The sequence below is a fragment of the Gymnoscopelus braueri genome (genome assembly GCF_963280865.1).
Source record: "Gymnoscopelus braueri genome assembly, chromosome: 20".
In the NCBI taxonomy this organism is placed as follows: domain Eukaryota; kingdom Metazoa; phylum Chordata; class Actinopteri; order Myctophiformes; family Myctophidae; genus Gymnoscopelus; species Gymnoscopelus braueri.
The window spans coordinates 467,310-489,366 of record NC_137622.1 but is presented as its reverse complement, the minus strand read 5'-3'; the positions used below and the strand labels follow the sequence as shown (position 1 = coordinate 489,366).

General features: G+C 42.9%; 1 protein-coding gene across 6 annotated transcripts; it reads right to left on the bottom strand.

Moving 5' to 3' along the window:
- Nucleotides 1-105: 105 nt before the first annotated feature.
- znf185 (zinc finger protein 185 with LIM domain) lies at nt 106-21,490 on the bottom strand. 6 transcript variants are annotated; one of them, XM_080415906.1, is made up of 32 exons: nt 21,303-21,490; nt 20,226-20,288; nt 19,363-19,492; nt 18,543-18,647; nt 17,927-17,953; nt 17,422-17,481; nt 16,621-16,671; nt 16,081-16,161; nt 15,511-15,591; nt 15,275-15,337; nt 14,807-14,920; nt 13,069-13,452; nt 12,125-12,193; nt 11,932-11,991; nt 11,253-11,321; nt 11,034-11,108; nt 10,688-10,762; nt 10,429-10,509; nt 8,679-8,849; nt 7,514-7,573; nt 7,113-7,172; nt 6,880-6,945; nt 6,192-6,257; nt 5,946-6,008; nt 5,091-5,213; nt 4,548-4,595; nt 3,877-3,912; nt 2,407-2,481; nt 2,211-2,285; nt 2,013-2,072; nt 884-989; nt 106-225 (listed from the first exon to the last, which is right to left on the bottom strand). In XM_080415906.1, the coding sequence occupies exons 2-32, from the start codon at nt 20,233-20,235 to the stop codon at nt 127-129; spliced, it is 2,643 nt and encodes an 880-aa protein (XP_080272032.1). In that variant the 5' UTR covers nt 20,236-20,288; nt 21,303-21,490; the 3' UTR covers nt 106-126. The 6 variants fall into 6 exon arrangements, with proteins under 6 accessions (XP_080272032.1, XP_080272031.1, XP_080272034.1 ...); XM_080415905.1 differs by having other exon boundaries at nt 6,192-6,263; nt 21,303-21,489; XM_080415908.1 differs by lacking the exon at nt 6,880-6,945 and having other exon boundaries at nt 6,192-6,263.
- Nucleotides 21,491-22,057: the final 567 nt, after the last annotated feature.

Here is a 22,057-nt window from a genome sequence, read left to right as displayed (position 1 = left end):
TACAGACCCATAAGGGTCCATTTGGACCCCTGGTGTGCTCCGGACCAGACATTGAGAAACAGTGTTTTACCCCTGTGGCTGAGAGGAGGGATGGGGGGGGGGGGGGTCTGTTGGAAGCATGGATACTCAGTCGACTTTGGCGTAGCAGCTCTCGCAGTGGACTTTACCCCCGTGCAGAAACATGTTGTACAGCAGGTCTCCCATAGGTCTGCTACACACACCACACTGAAATGATACCAGCAAAAGAATTACAATTACACAGAAGTGTAGCGGCAATGATGCATAGTGTTGAGATGAACATTATAAACACACTCCTAGCTATTTTCGCTGAATGTTCTTCGCCCATTATGACATGCCCTGAGCAGGGAGGGACGCTAGGGTTAAAGTGGTTATGGGTACGTTTATTCATGGATTATCGCTAGCTTCCTCAAACCCTCCACCGTCCTACACTGACAGCATCTATTCATTGTAAGCAGAAGGGTGAAGTCTCCCCTGAGGGCTTTCAGCTAGAAAAGGGGGGCGGCCCCTGAGAAAGCGTGGCCAAACCCTTGAGGGGAGACTTCTCCCCTGAGCTTCATTGTACGTCCCTCCAGGCTATGGGGCGTTTATTGTCCCTCCAGGCTATGGCGCTTTTAGCGATGCAAACAATACACTGGAACACCCTGCCTCCAGGCCACTGAGCATGGATGTCCCCTTAATGCTAAAAAAAAAAACTGTGTTTTTACGAGTTCTGTCTCGTTTTATGGTGTACGAATTGATTATTCTGATAGTGTGCGTTTAACAGTGCATTTCAGGATCACTTGTTACTGGGTTTGGTTATGGCAAACAATTATTGTTAGAACTGTTGTTATTAATATCATTATTATGAAGATAGGGTGTATACCTGGAAGCAGGCAGGGTGACAGCTAATATTGAGGTGATCGATGGTGATCTTGGCGTCGTTGCCCACCAGTTCTCCACAGTACGTGCAGGGGGACGACTCTGAGACCCTGGGAGAGATGGAGACAATGGCACGTTATTGACAGTGGTGGACAAATAATCAACCCTCAGTACTTGAGTCTAAGTATAGATACTCATTGTCAAATAAAAAATAGCAGATGTACAAGCAAGCTTGTAAATAGTAAAAAAAAAAAGAATATGATTTTCAAGACATTTTCCAAAAATATGAATAGTAGTGTAAATAGCACACCTACGAACTTGTAGATCTGCTATTTTCACTATATTTGAAATAGGGCTTAAATGGCTAATTCATAATGTACTTTTTCCCCTTCCTAGAAATGTGGAGTCAAAATTGTCCTGTAATACTCCAAAAATCGACTCAAGTACAGTACTCAAGTAAAAGTACTTCATTTATTATCCACCAGTGGATGGAGACAACAGAGGCGGGGGCCATATTGACCCGAATGTCATTCACAAGCAACTGCAGCTCTGTGTGGAGATAACCTGCTGTGGCCCTGTGTGGTCGCTGCCGGTTCATGTGAGGGAACTTAAGAAGAGTAAACAATCCTTTGATGTCTTCGCTTAGCTTCCTAATGAGCTCACGAAGTGGAGTTTGTGTCTTATTGCTTACACATATCCAGTTTCCCAAGAGCTCCACAAACACCACAGACGAGCTATAGTCTCACGTAGCCAGACGATCGGAGCGCTCCACCTACCGATACGTCAGGGGAAATCTAAATGCAATGTATTGGGGCGGCAGTGGCTCAGGAGGGTAGCGCGGCCGCTTGGGAAACGCTAGGTTCCCGGTTTGATCCCCGCCTTCCCCTGGGTTAGTGTCGGCCGGAGTGTTGTTGAGCAAGACACTGAACCCCTAATTGCTCCCGATGAGCAGATTGAATGCCTTGCATGGTTTCCTCCACAATGTGTGTGTGAATGTGTGAATATAATGCTCATTGTAAAGCGCTTTGTATATTGTAGGACAGTGGTAAAAAACAAAAACAAATTTTTGCCCCATATTGAATTTAGATGTCACCATTATTGGTAGAGATCTCCGATTGGGAGTGGTTTACTACCTGGAGTAGTTGGAAGGTCTGCTGTAGGAGGAGGAGCTCGATGTCAGATATTCAGATCCGCTACAGACAAAAAGAACAACCAGTGATTGGTTTGTGATGATAGAAACTCCCGTAGTGAAGATTACGCTGAAGTAGTAATCAACAGTATTATTATTGTTGTTGTTGTTGTTGTGATTTGAATGCGTAAATCTGGTTTACCCTCCATCCTGGTCTCTGGCGTTATGTAGGGACAGCTCACTGGCGTTGACATACTCTTTAACAAACACAAATCCCCTAGAAGAGAGACAAGCACCATGGATTAATGGCTCATAGATGGACAAACATAATGGTTATAATATGTTGAAATTCATCTTCAGCTTAAAGCCAGATAATTACTGTCAGCCTTCAAACTCACTTTTTGGACTCGGGTTCTGGCGTTTCAACGCGACGGGCTTCCTCGACGTCTGGGGTCCTGGAATAGGTCTGATACCTGGAGAAACGGGGAGAGAGAGAGAGAGAGAGCAGTGCATCGTAATGTCATCTGTCAACCACTGACACCAGCCTGACACTTTAAGCACATGTCGGAAGAAAAGGACCTCCACTTCAGTCAAACGTGGGCTGGAGTTAATCACCCCCCCTCCCACCCCCACCCGTCAATCGCTAACAGGGTGCTTCTTAACAGGCTGTGATTTGACATCAAAAGGACAACTCTAACACACATCATTAATTTGATATCAGGGGACTGGAATGAGCTGGTGATTAGAAGAAAGGAAGGAAATGAGGGCAAATTGAAAGATAATGGGAGGGAAGAGCTCATCGTTGCCGAGATCAGTAACGCGGTTGATGGGGAGGTCGATGCAGGCCAGTGGACAACAGGTGCCGGTAACCTTAGATCCACACTGCCAGTGTGAAGCACATGCAGCTGTTGTTCCCACAGGGCTTTGGCCTAAATATCTCACTGTACCGGGCCGACACCTAAGACGCCTCTTATTATGAACCACAAAGACAAACGAGCATTAACACATTCTGAAGGGAAAGGGTTAGACCAGTTCAGGTGGCCTATACTATAACACACACACACACACACACACCTGGGTCTTATATGCACACAAAATATACAGTACATACACACACATATATGTACATAGATTGTGCGCAAATACACAGGGGATAATATTTATAAGTAGAGCCCTGCACAGCACCTGCAAGCACCTCTGTGTGTGTTATGACTAATGTATACTTGTCTTTACCTTCTATTTACCATTGTTACTATTCTTTATTTGTTGTTGATGTTACTGCTGCTACGATGTTGAGGAACCAAAACCAAAGAATTGCACTCCTGTGTACTTGTATAGAAGATGTAACAATAGAAGATGTAACAATAACAAATCTTGAAAGAATCTTGGACACCAAGTGGTTCACAAGGCATGGTTTTGAAAGTAGGAATACAGTAATATTTCCAATAGATATATATTGGGTTCTGATTTCACGGTCTGCGCAAAATGTTTGATCCCAAATTCCCAATGCAGAACCAGCTGAGAGCCACTGCAGTGGATTCATTTCAAGTAGCAATTCAGCAAATCATTCATAATACATTCATCAAGAATCCGGAAGATTCTTGATGTGTTGAAAGATTTGCTGAATTGATATTAGCACACTTGAGTCAAGAAGAGCAACATAAGAGTAATATAGTGAATGTATTTCTTTGTCTTATGCATTATAACTATTATCTTTGATTTTAAAACCCATATTGTATAACATACAGGATACATCCTTGACAAACTTCAAAAGACTCAGCAGAAGTCAACAGTCAAATATGATTGACACAGTGGCTGTTTTAAAAAACCACGCTGTGTTGTTAAGGTTAACAAGATCACAAACTCACCGATCCATAACTGGCTGCGGGTCGCTGTGCGTCTCCCTGGGAAGGAAAATAAACTTTTATTCCACTTTTACAAAGAGCCTGCCCCGGTCAATAACCTGGACTCAATCAATGTACCAGAGGGCTCCTCTCTTCATCAGCACATTGAGCGCCTCCGTAGCAGAGACAGTCATTCCGTCTTTCCAGTTTTTATCGAACCAGGGTGTGGTTTGTTTACCTCTTGCACCTCAGGCTTTCCTCTCACTCACCTAAACCCTCCTCCTACGCCGGAAAATCGTCTGTGTTCATTCAACTCTATGAGGGTGTACAAATGGAACCAAATGGACACTTAGGGTCCGTTTGTACACCCTCATAGAGTTACAAATGGATGCATTACCACTGAGGATTTTACTGTGTATTCCAATCCCTTCTAATGGTAAACATTACCTCATCTGATCCCTCCCTCCCTCCAGCTCCCTTTCTCTCCCCCTCCCTCCATCTACCTCCCTTCGTCTCTCCCTCCCTCCAGCTCCCTCTCTCTCCCAACCTCCACCTCGCTCCCTCTCTCTCTCCGTCTAGCTCTCTCTACCCCTCTCCCTACCAGCACACCCCCCCCCCCCACCCCTCTTACCTCAGCTGTTCGGAAGCTGTGACAAGAATCTCAATTAAACTGTTGATGTGAAGTTTGTCCTCACCTGATGGCGCTAATTGTCGGGATGACTGGCGTCATTGTATCCGCGGCGCTGTCAGAGAGACAAAACATTACAGCATCATTATGTCGGTGCCGATACAACTGTGGAAAGTCACTATACTATATAATGAGCATCAACTTCAGTGCCGGCCCAATTTATCCTTCAGGCTGAGCCGCCAGGTACAGTTAGATTTGAGGTGGATTTCGGTTCCTGAGAGTTGCGTTATCAACTCGATGCGTTTTGTCACAGAGTTCATAATAATGTATATCGTCTCTGTCGGGCGGAAACCTCAGATGTCCAAAAACAGTTACTTTTCAGGATTCAAATTCAAAAATAGCAAAAGCAGCAGATCTACAAGCTCAAAACGCGTCGCTTCGCGCCACATTTCGAGCTTGTGGATCTGCTGCTTTTGATGCTTTCGTGTGACGCTGTAGTATGATCAAGTAGTTAGAATATGAAGATAAGGTTTCTGCCCGACACCAACGATATGTAAAATAATGTGCTTTAATCTCCACTTAATGAGCACAGATACTGCGGCAAATATACCTATCCTCCCCCTCCGCATCCTGCTCATCTTCATCACCCTCCTCTTCCTCCTGTGTTGAAGGAGCATCGGTGTAAGCAGTAGGCGACGTCCACCTGTCCCACGGGGAATCGTTCTCCGTGCATCTGCAGACGACAAAACAAACATGAGATCTCCATCACTGTAGGATTAGAAAACAAACGGCCTGTACATTGTGAATTGCCGCGAGCACATTTGTTTACCGAGCTTGTAAGGGGAAAGTGGTAACGGATATGCGCTGCAGATGACCCATTTTGTATTGTGTTTTTTTTTGCAGCAGCACCAGTCAGTGCACAATTTCTTCTGGCTCAGCGAGTTGAGTGTTCACGCTGAGAAAGCCTGGTGCCCTTGTCGTAGTGAAAAAGGGGGCCAGGGGTTTGTGGGCATACAAATGGAGCCGATACGAACCTGGGGGCTTTTCAACAGTGGTGGAAAGTAACTACAGTACATGTACTCAAGTACAATTTTGAGGTAACTTTACTTCTTCCAATTTTCAATAATTTTACTTCTACTCCTTCAACATCTCACAGGCAAATAGTGTACTTCTACTCCAATACAATTATCTTAAAACTTCGTTACTTTGTATATTTTTTATTATTATTACCTGGAACACGTTATTATACCTTTCAAGCCACCAGAACACCTATGTGTGTAGTTGTTGGTATATGTGATATGATTTTTTTTGTTTTCTTTTAATAGAAAGTTACGTTTTTCAGAAAACTTAGGTCAGGATTTAGAAGGCGCTTTTAGAATCGGCCTCAGGTCTAAATGTGTTAACAACTTCAGCCCTATATATAAATATATACACTTTTACGCTTTTAAATAAAGAGGCGACTTACTTTCTCTCAAACGTGACCAGTGTGCGTTGTTCTTCCACATGGCCCGCAGGTGCACGTGCTGGGCTGAGAAGGGAACATACAGTAAAAGGCTTTTAGTGCACTAAAGACATGGGAGGATGGGCGGCAGATGAATGAAGAAGTGGACCGTATAGTGTGTCTGTGTGCGTCTTTGTGTGGTCCGTATAGTGTGTCTGTGTGTGTCTTTGTGTAAAGTGCAGCGGGTAAACCCAAGTGTGTCATCATCACCTCTCCTCTGCGGTGGCGTGTTCTGGGACCCCCGTCTCCCACGCACGAGACCAGGAGCGCTCGCTACTGAGACTGGAGAGACACACAGTGGAGATAGGGTTGTCACCATCAGGACATTTTGGTTGTTATACAAATAATTGCCATTAAAGGATTTAATTGTGTTTGACATTGAACATTGGAACATACAAAAAATAATAATAATCTTAAGCTTTTCTAAACACAAAATTGCACAGGACAGATAATTGACAAATAACTTAAAATGACTGGTACCAATAATCAAAATAAATAATATACTATGGTGAAAACTGGCCATATGTAATACTTTTTTTATAGTGGAAGTGGCTGATCTACATGCTCGCACCGAGGTCTGCTATTTGCGCTATTTAAAAAAATGTATGATTCATTTTTCAACATGGAAAAGATTATGCAAAATAATTTATATTGTCTCAAATTAATTGCCATCATGCGATGATGTAGTAATTGTGTGGCAGGTCTAAGTGGAGTTGGTCGGTGATGCAGAACTTTATGACAGACCAGGCGGAACAAAAAAAACAGCAATTAAGTGAAGTTTGAGACCACGGATTGGCCCACGCGCTGTTTTTCCACTCTGCCAGTCAGTCAGTCACTCAGTCAGTCAGTCACCCAGCCACCCACAACACCATTATGCACCAGCGACTGGCTGTAATACCGTTCAGTGTCAGTGTCGATGGGGATGACGTCCTCGGCGAGGGTGTCCAACGCGTCACCACTCATGCTATGTGAAGCACATACATAAAACATTAAAACACATTTGTTTGCAGCATTCTGTGCCATTGTTTTTGTGAGTCATGGCTATTATTCCATCCACGGATTATAATAACACCACTCAAGGCAATATGAGCTCAGTTGCCAGAGACATTATTTACTTAACTAAAACCTCACCTCATTTGTGGGCTTGGATGTTCCTCTTCGTCGCGGGTATGCGAGGTGCGATCTGCGGAGCTGCAGAGAGCAGAGTCAAGGTTTGCATAACAATAATGCATATCTTCGTGTGTTGATAGGTGGCATATCATGCAGCAAGTTATTACTGATCATAATTTACTAGGGCTGGTAATGGGCTGAGAAAACTGATGCAACTGTCACATTAGGTAGTGCCACACTAGGCATCAGTGGCAAAGGCAGAGGGTACCGTATAATAATAATAACTGAGAGAAACTGCAGCAGGTCACAGGACCTGTGATAGAGGCAAAGTGTCTCACAATCAGAATATGCTGCATTATGCATGCCCAGATACGATCAGCCTGGCTGCAAAACAGTCACAGCTTCCAATCCAATATGATTACCTGTTAGGGGATGTGGGGGATGTGCTCCCTATCGGGTATGGATCAAATGGATCAGCCAAGCTGAAAAACAATTTCACACTTATTTCACTCTCTATTGTTAGCACGCCCTCGTCATGTGTCAGAGGAATTGTTATGTGATCACATTGACTCCAACGATGGAAAAGATTTAATGTGCTCTGAATGGTAAATACAAACACGGAGGGGAGCGGAGGGCCAAACTCAGAGTGTCTCTGGCAAATGGCTGTACGGCAAAACACAGTTTTAATGCGTTGTTTATTTTCTTTGCTTCACCCCAGGCGATCGCTGGTCCTAATCAATACACATTACAATCAATACTCATTACAGCACATAAGCCTTCCATCCTAGCAAGTGTGTGCTGTTCTCTGTTTAGCCACTTTAAGCCTAGATACTTCGTTGATCGGGGTTCCCCAGGGCTCTAAACTTGGCCCGCTACTTTTTTCCCTCTACACCGCAGCGCATCTACGATTCATTGTGAGCTTGTGAGTCTGGTTCGGGGAGTGTGGGAGTTTTCTCATGGGAATGTTTTTTTTGGTTTTCTTTTCAAACTCTGAGCTGCTGGCTGTGTGTGTGTGTGTGTGTGTGTGTGTGTGTGTGTGTGTGTGTGTGTGTGTGTGTGTGTGTGTGTGTGTGTGTGTGTGTGTGTTAGAGAGAGAGAGAGACAGAGATAAGAGACTGGGAGGAGAGAGAGGAGAAAGAGAGAGAGAAGTAGAGAAAGAGAGAGGAGAGAGAAAGGAGAGAGCGAGATGTGCCTGGAGAGAAGGAATGTAAAGATGGAGTGATGGGAGGAGAGGAGGTCAGGATGCTGTCTCTAAAACATCATTTACTATTCCAGTCCATTAACAAAGCCTGAAACACACTGAGACACCAGAGAGGAAGGTTCCATCCATCCTGTGTGTGTGTGTGTGTGTGTGTGTGTGTGTGTGTGTGTGTGTGTGTGTGTGTGTGTGTGTGTGTGTGTGTGTGTGTGTGTGTGTGTGTGTGTGTGTGTGTGTGTTAGAGTTTAAGGAAGTAAAAACCGCCATACTTAATATTCATAAAATAATATAATCCATTCTACTTCTGAACTCGGGATTCTTTGACGGAGCAGGTCATCATCACATATGCAATTGCTTTAAGTGAACCCTGCCATCTCATCTCCTTGTACCTCTGAGCGTCTTTGGCCGTGTCATCCGTGCATGGTGTTGTGTCATCCGTGCGCAGTGTTGTGTAATCCATGCACGGTGTTGTGTCATCTGTGCGCGGCGTTGTGTCCTCTGTGCGCGGTGTTGTGTTGTCTGATGTTGTATCATCATTGCACGATTGCTCAGTGCTCAAGCTGAAGGAGATGAAAACATAGACATAATACTAATCAGTTTACAGCGCTCTGTTGACATTCTAGTCACATCCAAATAATCTATCAATAATCAAATAATCTATCAATCGATGGAGAAAATGTAATAAAATTCCAATGTAATAAAATTCCAGGTTTAGCGCTGTACATTATAACAATAAATATTTTGTACCTGCACTACCTGCAACTGTCACAACAAACTGCGAATGCTTGTCATTGTTCCATATTATAAAAATGAGAGGTTATTGTTTTTCGACTGTTGGGTAATCATTAAACAGTTTCAAGATGGGTTCTGATAACTTGTGGGTGTGAGGAGCATTCATCATCATTTTGTTCCTTATTACCTTATTTTGCCATCATTTTGTGGTCTAAATTAAACAGATTAGTCAAAGAATTGAAAATATAATCAACAGATTCATCAATTATGAAAATAATTGTAAGCTGCAGCGCTTGGCTCAGTCCCATCATAAATGCTGTTGTTGTGATTGTGACTGATGACAAGAGGCTGTTGAATTAAGACTCAGGGGAGAGCCGAGCTCTCCTTCTGACAGATTCTAGACTTAACCATTTAAACCCTATATGATTGACCGGAGTCACTCAGGGCTCGGTACTAGTGTATTTTAGTGGGGAAAGCTATTCAAAAATAGCAGATCTACAAGCTCATAGCGCGGCACCGAGTGCCGCACTACGAGTTTGTAGATCTGCTATTTTTGAAAAGCCAAAGAAATTGTGAAAAAAAACAATTATATATTTTTTTTAAAAACTGATTTTTTTTAAAAGAATCGCCTCAGGTCTTAATGGGTTAAAATAGCCGATCGACAAGCTCACACCGCGTTTTCTGCGAAAGCTTTCCCCACAATACGGACGCTAGTCTTAGTGAAACAGACCTGAGTTACAACTTCCACTTGGACCACTTTTTTTCCGTCTACACCAAATCTCTTTGCCAAAATAGCCGATCTACAAGCTGACTACGCGTCACAGCGTGGCGTGTTTCCGCCTTGGAGAACGGCTATTTTTGCCGAATATTCCCCCAGAATAGGCATGCTAGTGTTCAAGTGGTGCTTAAGTCAAAGAACAAAAGCGTTGACATCAAAAATATACACATTATGCAGAATGCCCATTTCATAATCATATACATCATGTTATTGGACACTTGAGCCCCATTTTATACTTTGGCTATTTGAAAAGTACCTTGAAATTGTACTTAAGTACAGTACTTTAGTAAATATACTTGTTGTGAATAGTCTCTGTGCTTATCCGTAGTTTGAAGGTGGCATACCGGTTTCCTGTTAAGTTCCCCATAGCTTCATTTAATTGGCTCAGCAGCAGTTTTGAACCAGAAACACATACAGTATGACACCTTCATATATTATTGTTATTATTATTATTATTATTATTAGCCATTTTGCAACAGGGGGCAGTAGACAGTCTGTGGCTTTTTGGGGGTCTTTTGACAACTTTGGGAACACCTGAGCTGCGTCATTTGCCAAAAGATCATTTCAAGTGAACACGATGGGAATATGAGGCCATCACCAGCATGTCTGTGTGTGTCTGTCCGTCTGACCTGTGTGTCTCGGTGTTGATGGGGATGACATCGTCAGCCAGCAGATCCAGACTGCTACTCGTCTTCCCTTGATCTGAGACACTACACACACACACACACACACACACACACACACACACACAGCATTAATTCGATACCTTACAAAGGAGACAATAAGACGAGGAAACGCTTTGACCAGATAGTGACAAGTGGACGATTGATTTTCTACTGATGAAGTTTTTCTTCTCCCGTTACTTTGGTGTCAGTGAGGAGGGAGTACCTGTCAGTTGGGCTGAGCAGATCGTGACTCCAGCGTCCTGGGCTGGAGGGAACCGGCTCTGCTGACTCCTCTGGACTATCAAGGAGGAGATGAGAGCAATGGGAGGAGAGGAGGGGGGGTTACATTCGGGGGGGGGGGGGGGGGGGGGTTCAGAGAAGATTTCAGAAAGTGAAGAGGACAGCTGATGTGATGAGACCGTTTTATCATTAGAAGAACAACAGTGTCCCCTTGTGGCCTATCTGTGGATAATATTCACGAGGAGATGATAAATGTCATCGTTGTTTTGATACACCATTTGTTTTGTGGTTTTATTTGTGTGAGGATTAGAAATGAATGTTTAACCAACCCATCAGTGAGAGACAGGAGGTCATCCGTCATTACGATGCAGTCACTGACTTCTGGCGCTGGTTCATTATCAATACTGCAGAGACAGGTGGAAGAATCATCAACACACACACACACACACAAAATGTATCACATAGATTAATCAAATAATCAACAAAATAACTGACAGATCAATCGATTATGAAAATAATGATTAGTCACATCCCTAGTGGTTTTCTACCTGTGATCTGAGGGCGTGTCCACCTGCTCTGTTTTGTCGTCTTCCAGAACGGCCTCAGCATCCTTAAAGCTGAAGGAAACATAAGCATTTATTTAACTTCATTTCAAATCTTTTAATATCATATTTATTGTCCCAGTGGGAAAATGCAGGTGTCATAGCAGCAACAGCAGTAATGGAACACAAGAGAGACTGAGGTAGGATTAAGAGAAAAGAACCAACACAAGATATAGATAAGAATAAAGATTTAAATTCAATTAAATAAGATCAAATGAAATAAAGTTAGATAAGATCATATAGTTAAACTTAAGATTCTGGCACTTGGCATCTGCACTGGATCACTGAATGAGTTAACATGTTATACTTAAATCAACCACTTAAACCTTCTATAGTTAGTAAACTGGACATGCGTTGCGTCTAAACTTAGTGTGCTCTTTTTCCCTCTACACCAAATGTCTTTGCCAAAAAAAGCAGATCTACAAACGCATTCTGAGCTTGTAGATCTGCTATTTTTGGCAAATGTTCCCCCTAGAATTTGGATGCTGGGGCTCAAGTGGTTAATAAAGACAGTCCATCACAAGAGAATACATATTTCATTAGGCCGTGGAGAGAGGCAGGGTAAATAAAACAAGTACATTGAAGGTTATAGTTTTCCGTGTTTTAATGGAAACTATGTCTATACCTGTCTGGGGCTGGTATAACAGAGGCACATGGATCATTCTCATCCTGAGTGTCCAACAGACTATTAAAGAGATGGATTAATTAATAAATAAATAGCAAATGCCATAAAACACAAAAGGCAATAAACTATGAAACAGTTGCACCGTGTGTGCACTGACTGCAACTTAATACTTATTCTCTTCTGTCAAATATACCTTGTTGAGCGCGTGTCAAACGATATGAGAGTATCCGACAAGGCGTCAAGCGATTCAGCAGCGTTGGCGCTGCAAAGACAGATGAGGAGAGCAAACACATGACATTCCATCATACGTGTTCAAAGAATGAGAACAAACAAACCATCGCAGGCAACCTAGAAAGGCGTAACCGCTGGAAAAACCAAGTCGTGTTTACTTCTCGTTTTTTAATGACTGTGAAAATCAAACATGGCAGAAATAAATCTTTGGGCAAACATGAGGCTGGTGCTCGGCTCGCGTGTGAGCATTGATTAGAGATAAGTGAGCTCACAGAACATGATCGCCATACCATAGAGTGCACTGATTCGTGGAGGCAGACCGATATATCGGTTTGGCCGATATATATCGGCCATACTTTTTTGATGACATGACTTAGCGTCAACAAAAGTTTGGAAAATGTTTCAAAAATAGCAGATCTACAAGATCAGAACTTGTGAGCTTATAGATTGGTTATTTTGGAATAGGGCTGAGGTTGAATTGTTGTGTTGAAAAAGTTGTTTTTATTTATTGTTTTACATATAAGTTGAATTTAACTTTAATCAAATCAAATCAAGTTTTTCAAATTGACAAAATACGGCAGAATCTGCCAACAGCATTATTTTTATTCCGACTAACCCTGTATTGAGTTCGGTCAGGTTTGTCTCTAAACTGTGGAACCATTAGGCGTATAAGCCTGTATATGAATTTATGATTTTATGTGGACTATGTCCGCCTTTGTATTTGTACAGTATGTCATTTTATTTTTTTATGGACCATGTGTCCTTAATAAAGTTTGATTGATTGAGTAATCGGTGGTATAGGACTCTCCAAGGTCGGGATTGACATCGGACCAAATTAATATGCCATCGGTCAGACTCTACTGGTTTGTGGTGTTGAAGTTCAAGTTGAGTGTTAAGAGGACTGACCTGTGCTTAGGAGACACATCTGGTCTGGGGTCTGTCTTCACAGCGTCCTCTGGAACAGACGATTCTAGGATGGTTGATGCCTGGACAGGGGACAGTGGAGGGGTGTCTTCTCTTCCAGAATCGTCCGAGTCAATAGGCTGTGGGTCTTTCCAGACCTCCTCCACCAGCACACACTCAGGTAGAAGTTCAGGCAGGGGAATGAACACCTTGATGCAGCCAGGCTTCATGTGCGCAAAGGGGTTTTCTCCTGCCGCAGGGGCCACCGTTGGCTCTTCTGTGAGGGAAAGTACAGGCGGAACCTCTTCTTTCGCAGGCTCCGGGACAACATCTACTGCTGCTGGAGCCACCGGCTCAACCTCAACCGTCTCGACTTTGGTTTCAACTCTGTAAATCAGCAAAAAGGCAGACAAGGGAAATGAATGTAATAAAAAATAACCATCATCTATATTACCTCCATATGGCAAAAGAGATAGAAAATAAATACATAATAATAAATCTCTGACGAGGCAGGCAAAAGTGGAAATGTTCCCAAAGCAAATCGATAAAGATTGTAAGATTATATAAGACTTATTAGCATCCATCTACTCTTACACTGACTGACTGACTGACTGACTGTCCGTCCATCTATATATATATATGTTACAGGGTGAATGGAGAACCAGGTAGATTGAAGAAGGCGCGTTCGTTTTTACCACCCACCCAGCAATTCTGTAGAAGCAACACTAGAGGGAGCCACAAGCCAGGCTTGTGCACAAACATGTATATGGCTGCGACCACACACACACAGTCACACACACACACACACAAGCGCACATGCTTTTTTTGGTTTATTGAAAGCAGGACTGTTAAGATACTTTTATTGTGTTCTGGCTTTTGTTTTACTTTCTCCCTGACACACACACACACACACACACACACACACACACACACACACACACACACACACACACACACACACACACACACACACACACACACACACACACACACACACACACACACACACACACACACACACACACACACACACACACACACACACACACACACACAGATCCATGAAAAGAACTATTCTGTCCCTATCTGTTTACAACTCAAACGGCGCTGAGTCGACTAGTAGAGCATCGGCCGGTCAGCGCGGGCACTCGCGCCTGGAGGCGCGAGGGCGCGCTTCCTCGGCCTCAAGCTCCACTAAGTCGGCGCGCCTCCGTCGTGGACAAGCGTGTGCACGCGTGTTCAGCGTTCCCCTAGCGTAGCTTCCTGGTTGCTATGTGGGGGGGAACAACAAAAGACAGGTCCGCGTCGGCACATCAAAGCCCCGCCTCTCCGCGTTCTCCTTCTCCTCGGAGGAGAAGGAGGACGGTTTATTTCGCGAGGAGGAGCTCCTCCTCGCGAGCCTCACGTAATAAACCCCCGCCTCGCAGCGTCCTCCTTCTCCTCCTCCTCCTCGCGAGCCTCGCTAAAAGCCCCGAAGCCCTGTGCCTAAAAACGAGCGCTCTGTCTTCAATCTACCTGGTTCTCCATTCACCCTGTGACATATATACCCCCAACCCTGATGTAAGCATGAAAGGGTCATGTCAGGTTTGAGATACCATAGCTGCATTTTGTGCAGAAGGCACTGAAAAGTGCAATCAAAATCATACAAATAAAAAGCAAAAAACTAATTGCTATACATCCGAGAGACGTCAAGACAACATGACTGTAGCCCCCAGGGTATTTGCGGAGCAGCAAGTCTTACGTGGTTGGTGTTGTGGGCTCAGGCACAGCAGCAGGGGAGAAGACGGGTGATGCAGGGGAAATGGAGGACAGAGGGGTGACGGAGGGTTCATCATCCTCATCCGTTATCTCCACCCTGTTCACACACAAACACACATCTGGTCAGGACTCCCAGGACTTCTTTTGCTTCAGGGTTGGTGCAATGATAAGATAAGATGTACTTATCTCACACTATGCTTGTTTTGTATTCAGTTTTTACCTCGCATTGTCTTACGTGCTGTGGTATCTGTTTTTATTGTTGTATGTAGCCTTCTTGCTATCTCCTTGTATATTTACACTGCTGTCTTGGCAGCACTGTATTGTGCTGTATGTGAACGCATTGTTCATTGATACATATATATTGACCCTCTCAAATAAACAAAGTAAAGAAAGAGAAGAGAAGATAAACCTTAACTGAGGGTTAGGGGGTGTTGGGAGAGACACTATTTACCTTTTGGCCACAAAAGAGGGACTACTGTTGACCTCTGGAGTGTCTGGTGGCTTTTCCGTGGAACTGCAGGGGTATTTGGAAGTGCACAATTAAGACATTGAAAAAAAGTTACAAATAAAAAACAAAATGTGACTTTTGTCAAGTATTTGTGTGACGTCAACGTGATATTTTCACCATAGAAGTTGGTTTCAGCACAAGACATGCAGCAGATGACAGCGAAACAGATGCATACATACTCATATTTCTTGGCGGCGGAGAGAACGTAGGAGCGCTTTCTGACCGCTGACGTCTTCAGAACGTTACTGGCTGCCTCTCTCCTGCAAGGCACACAGCATACTTAGTTTAATCCATTCAATCTGGGAACGCATCTACAAAGGTCTTCTAAATCCTAACAGGTTTCTGAAAAATGTATACTGCTGCTATATCAATGGCGCTCAAACTTTTTTGTGTCAAGGACCCCCATAATTATATGTATTTGGCCACCGACCCCCATCTCAATATTTTGTTCCAGGGACCCCCCAGAAGCAAAGATTTGAGATAAAAATGTTGTTTAAAAAAAAAAATATCAGATCTACAAGCTCGTAGCGCGGCACTCGGTGCTGCGCTACGAGCTTGTGGATCTGCTATTTTTGAATAGCCAAAGTATGAAATAATGGTTATAGCTCAAATCTAAAATGACGCAGATGAATGTGTTAATGCTAATGCGATCATGTCTTATCATCATCATCATCTGCGGCTCGGAGTTTCAAACCCGATCATTATCAACGGAATGAACAAAACAGAAAGCAGAGAGAATTGTCTCTCACCGTCTCTCCTGCTCCTCGGGGCTCAGCTGACCTTCCGTTTCCACCTGGGTCTCTGGAGTGGTCCGTACGGTGTGTGGCGCTCTGAAGGGAACACAAACACATCGTCACTGTGGGGTGGAAACTGTTACTTTTCAGAAAACGTAAAAAAGAAAAATTATAGTAATAATTATTTAGTCACAAGCTCTTGTTAAATACTTTTCATTGGTTCAATATTTATACTTTATACACTTTCACTTAAGTTTTCTTTTCAGAAAATGTCAAAAACAGCCGATCTACAAGCTCACAATACAGCGTGATGCGACGTGAGCTTGCATATCGGCTATTTTTGCTACTTTTGTGTGACTGTAGTATGACCAAGTAGGGCATCAACTTTCAAAAGAAAAACATAACAATTTGAAATATCTAAGATCTGCTGGATATTTGAGATACAAGGTTTCTGCTGGATATTTGAGATACAAGGTTTCTGCTGGACAGCGACGATATTCACTGAGAATTCTGTATTCTCTGCGATTCCTTCAGGAGTCCCCAGAGATCACTCACATTTTCTTGTAAGTGTCAGATGGCCTCTTGGTGAAGCTGCCTGATCTACCACTGCAAAGAAACAGGAAGAAAATATCAGAGTGTAAATATAGAAACAGATCATGACATTCATGAGTTTGGAACAAAAATGGGATTGAACCATCAAGGAACCAGAAAGGTCTTTTACCCAGTTATGACCTACTTAAAAAATTGCTAGGATTTTTTAAATGTTTCGCCTATAATGACAAAATAGGGACACCAGGCTGAGAGTGGTCAAAGGTCTTTCTACGATCGCTGATGATGTCTACTTATCACCTGAAGTAGTGTTCATGTCGTCGACTAAAACTATGACTATGTCACTGACGAAAACTAAATTAAAAAACTAAGCTATGATGACAAAAACTATGACTAAATCCACTGACAATTTCGTCAACAAATAAAAACTAGACGAAAATGTTAGGGAGGACTAGTGGAGAAGAGATCCAGTAGAACTAAGGCAAGTCATTTTATGCTTGGTTGCGCTTGGGTGTCACATTCCGAAAATGGCCGATCTACAATCTCACAATGTTGTGAGCTTGTAGATACGTAGATTTTTCGGCATACAGCTAAGTACAAATCATGCACTACGACGGCACCACGGCCCACCAAAAGTTTTTGTCAACTAAATCAACTGTAGATTTAGTCAACAAAAATGTGATGATATTAGTCAACTAGACTAAAACTCATTTCAGATAACTAAAATATGACTAAAACTAAAGGAATTTTATTCAAAAGACTATGACAAAAACTAAATCAAACTTTGCCGTCAAAATGAACACTGACCTGAAGCCATTAGTGGTCGAGGATGGAGCTGGTTTGCTCTCCGTCTTCGTGAAAACACCTCTGAAAAAAAAAAAAAAAAAAGTTAATGAGAGTAATTTCATTGGAATCAATTCAGTTTACGTAATTAAGTGAATGAAATTGCGGTGTAGCGTAGTGCTGGCACAGGTGTCCATTAACCCCCACAGTTGTGCTGTTGTACAAGTATTTCAGGGGATGTGTTGATGGACAAAAGCCTGAAACAGCTTGTCTGGCCTTTCAACGTTGATGAATAGTGACTTTTACTGTTCTGAACGCTGTGAAGGTTTTGTTTGTCACAGTATTGATAGTAAACACTGTTGAAATGGACCTGCATTTTGAGTCATGTTAGAGGCTACAGTACTAGTTGCAAAAACCCCATCAGCAAAATACATATTCAAATACATTTAACTTAAGGGTGTATAATTAATGTACACCATTCCGGGGAAATACACGTTTTAGTGATTTCATGTACGTAAGTTATTCTTACCTGATAAGGTAGCCTGAGGGGGGTGCTCTGAATTCATAACACAGACATAAAATGATTATCATCAGCAGTGTTCTTATCCTCACAGGGTTCATTTGAAATAACTTTGTAAGATCAGTACCACAGTGGTGGACAAAGCACTCAACCCCAGTACTTGAGTCAAAGGATACTGTAGATACAGCTGGTCAAATATTACTCAACTACAAGTAAAGGTTGCTCACAAATGAGTATTTTAATAGTTAAAGTACTGAAGTGCTTGCTGTTAAAAAATACATAAGTATTCAAAAGTACATGCCTTTAAAAAGCACAAATTACAAAGTAGAAAAAACTATCAATAGTGAAAATAGCAGATCTACAAGTACAAATTACAAAGTACAAAAAATGTCAATAATAGTGAAAAGAGCAGAAGTTCACAATGAATCACATTGCGACACGTGAGCTTGTATATCGCCTATTATAAGTATCATACAGTAAGTAGTTAATTCATAATCTACATTTTCAACGAGTCAAAAGCACAATATTTGTCTATGAAATGCGCTAATGAATGTCGTTACTGTCCACCACCACGCATCATTTCAAACACTACGGTGGTCCTGGCATGATGAGTATCAGTGTTTACCTTTCAGCGGCAGGTTTAACTGGGTTGGGGTCCGTGGTGGGGGAGGCCACTGGACTGGCCTCAATGGGGGATCCATTCAAACGACCGGCTCTCACCTCAGCCATCCTGCGCAGACAGACAAAGTGTTGCTGAAAACAGCACAGATCTACAAGCTCTTGTAGATCTGGCTATTTTCTGCAAGCAAACACCCTATTGAGGTACAAGAAGCAGTGGCGGAAAGTAACTAAGTACATTTACTTAAGTACTGTACTTAAGTACAATTTTGAGGTATTTGTACTTTACTGGAGTATTTCCAATTTCCAATACTTTTACTCCACTACATCTCAGAGGCAAATATTGTACTTTTACTCCACTACAATTATTTGAAAACTTTAATTACTAGTTACTTTTCAGATATAAATTATGATATTATGAAACAAACATTAACCACTTTAGCCCTATTTTATACATGGGCTATTTGAAAATAGCCGATCTACAAGCTCACAACGCGTCGCGTTGCGACGCGTTGTGAGCTTGTAGATCTGCTATTTTCAAATATTTAGTACTTTTACTTTACATTTTGATGCCAATACTTTTGTACTTTTACTCAAGTAAATTTTGAATTCTGGACTTTTACTTGTAACAGAGTATTTTTATATTGCAGTATTGGTACTTTTACTTAAGTAAAGAATTTGAGTACAAGAAGGCAAACATATACTTTGTGGTACGGCCGCACGTCGCTCGCTGCAAATCACTAAATGCATTGTCACCTCTCCATTTTGCATGTACAGGAAACGTTTATATTTAAACTCATAAATACAAATCATGGCGGTAAACATACCAAGGTTTCTCTTGTTCCTGGGCTTGAAGAGGTTCAGGTTCGGGATTCTTGGAGCGCTGCATCCACGAGTTGTCTCCCATGAGTTTGGTCCGCACCTTGGTGGTCCGAAACACGGTTGCTCTGTCCCCCTCTGAGAAAACAAACACATGTACAATGTCACACACACACACCAGTATATATATATATATATATCTGTAGTGTAGGTTGCATCAATACGTGCCAAAGTGCATGGACGCCTGAGCCACTGGTCTCTCATCGTCGGATCTTGGGACCACTAGGGGTCCCGATCGACCCTTACACGTCTGTAACTCTGAGAGTGTCCAAATGGAACCAAATGGACACTTACAGGTCTGTAACTCTGAGAGTGTCCAAATGGAACCTTATGGGTCTGTAAATCTGAGTGTACAAAAGGACACTTACGGGTCTGTAACTCTGAGAGTGTCCAAATGGACACTTACAGGTCTGTAACTCTGAGAGTGTCCAAATGGAACCTTATGGGTCTGTAAATCTGAGTGTGCAAATGGAATCAAATGCAGCCGTAAAGGATTCATTTGGTTCCATTTGTACTCTCTCAGAGTTAAATGAGCGCTGGGGATTTTTCCGTTTGAATAGATCGGGGTCCCGGAGATAGCAAACTGTATCAAATGGGGGTCCGTGGGCTGATGCATATAAAAATGGGGGTCTTTGAAACAGAAAAGGGCTGAGAATCAGAGGCCATCCTATATGCTGCTGATCGAGCATGGTCATAAACAAAACACTGGCTCAGTGGGACACTGTTTTGAGAAGACATGAAGTTCCATGCTGCCATCAACTCCTCCCCCACCACACAGCAGCTGCTGCAGGGAGGAAGCAGGTTATCTCACCGTTTGACATGGCTGCTGGAGTCTAGATGTTTCCTCTCCAATCTGCTTCCTTTTACAGGCTACCTGCGTGAGGGCAGAAAAGAGAACAGAGAGTTATGAGAGCGGATAGGAATTGATCATGACGTTATATCAGATTGAAAGGAACTTAGCCGAGGCCAGTTCCCACGCTGCGCTCTGCTCCCATGTGTTCCGTCTGTTTATAGGATTCTTTCAGTGTCACCCTACAAACATGCAGAAGAGCCTGTCCTTCCACTTTCTAGCTAATACTGCTGCTGCTACCTGAAAGATGGATGGACACACGCACGCACGCACACATCGATTTCCTGAGTTTTTGGATCCTACCCCCCAAGCCAATGATTGCTTCCCTCGTTTGCATATCCTTATTAGCTGACCCTTGTGTTATTTACAGCCAAACATAGACCGCTGGCAGGCGAACACATTCTGCTCAGGGGAGTTGAGCAGAAAAAGAGAACACTAATGAAACACTGGCGACTTTTTTTTTCCCTTATCAGAAATTAGAAGCCGAGGAGAGCTTATGCAAAACCATGGAGTGCCAGCTCATTCTCATCCCTACTGGGGAGTGCTGCCAATTTAATTCAAAATGCAAATACAAGTTGTAGGAAAGAGGGGAGAGAAAAAGAAAAGAAACTCCTCGGGCTGTGGATTCAAGCCTTCTGAAAGCATGTTGCTTTCAATATCTCAGGAGAACCTTGTGCCTGAATACTAATGACAAAACAAATATGCTGAGGGCTCAAGAATCCTATTTATTCTGGGTTATTATATACTACACAGTCCTCATATGATCAGTGATTAATTGTGAGTGTACTGCTAAAACAAGCCAGTTAAGGCAACCCTCCTGACAAACAATCATGACAAGGAAACACCCAGAAAAATGAGTGAGCAAACACCCCTGAACATCCACATTCTCCTGCTAAAATGCAGTGTAGCCTATCAGATTGATGATTGATTGTTCCCTGAGACTGTTAACCTAACAAGTTAAGCTCAAAGTGCCCCAAAATTGTTTACAGAACCGTGCAGAATCTCAATGGACATGCAGGCAGAGTCTTTGGTACCTACCCCAGTCACTAGGCTTGTTATGTCCAAATGGCCTCCAGATGCTAGGAACAAAAATCCACCCTGGTGAGTTTAGAGCTGGACAGCACGGAGGCAGCACGGTGTGTGTGTGTGTTGTGTACTGAGACTGCTGGCTGGTGTGAGTGAGTAAGCAGAGAGAAAGTCTTGACAGGTGTCTCCCTCCCTCAAGCTGTGAACAGGTACGGGCGTGGGCACTAACAAGCCCAGCAGGAAGGTGTGGTGTGGTGCAGTGAGTTTCTCTGGCCATACGTGTATGTGTGTGTGTGTGTGACTGTGTGTGCGCGGAATTTAGGTTGCTAAGACCTGAATTTTGTTTACTATACCAACCAGACCTTTGTCTTGGCAGAAGTGAGTTTGCACATAGCAGTCACAGGGCTGACATGTAACGAGAAAAGGGTGAGAGAGAGGCAGAAGACAGCGGGGGATGGGCACAGTGCACAACATGCATAAATGCACTGACTCAAGCAGGCAACAGGTCCTGTGGGGCAGCAGCTCTCATGCTCACTGGGCAGGAACTCACCGAACAGTGAACTTCATGACTGAACAAGACAGAGCAAAGACAAATAGCCTTTTCTGTGCTCACATAGCAAACTATAACACACTCATATATTTAACCCATTAAGACCGGAAAGCATCAGTGTCATTTTCAATTTTTAGCTAAAAGCATTATTTTATACTTTGGCTGTTCAAAAATAGGAGATATACAAGCTCACGAGCTTGTAGATCTGCTATTTTTG

Excerpts from the sequence above, each read along its gene's own strand:
- znf185 (XM_080415905.1), bottom strand. Across the intron at positions 15,592-16,080 it reads CCCGAGGAGCAGGAGAGACG|GAGAGAGGCAGCCAGTAACG; the intron begins GTGAGAGACAAT and ends TGTGCCTTGCAG. Across the intron at positions 2,286-2,406 it reads CCAGAACCCGAGTCCAAAAA|GGGATTTGTGTTTGTTAAAG; the intron begins GTGAGTTTGAAG and ends TCTCTCTTCTAG.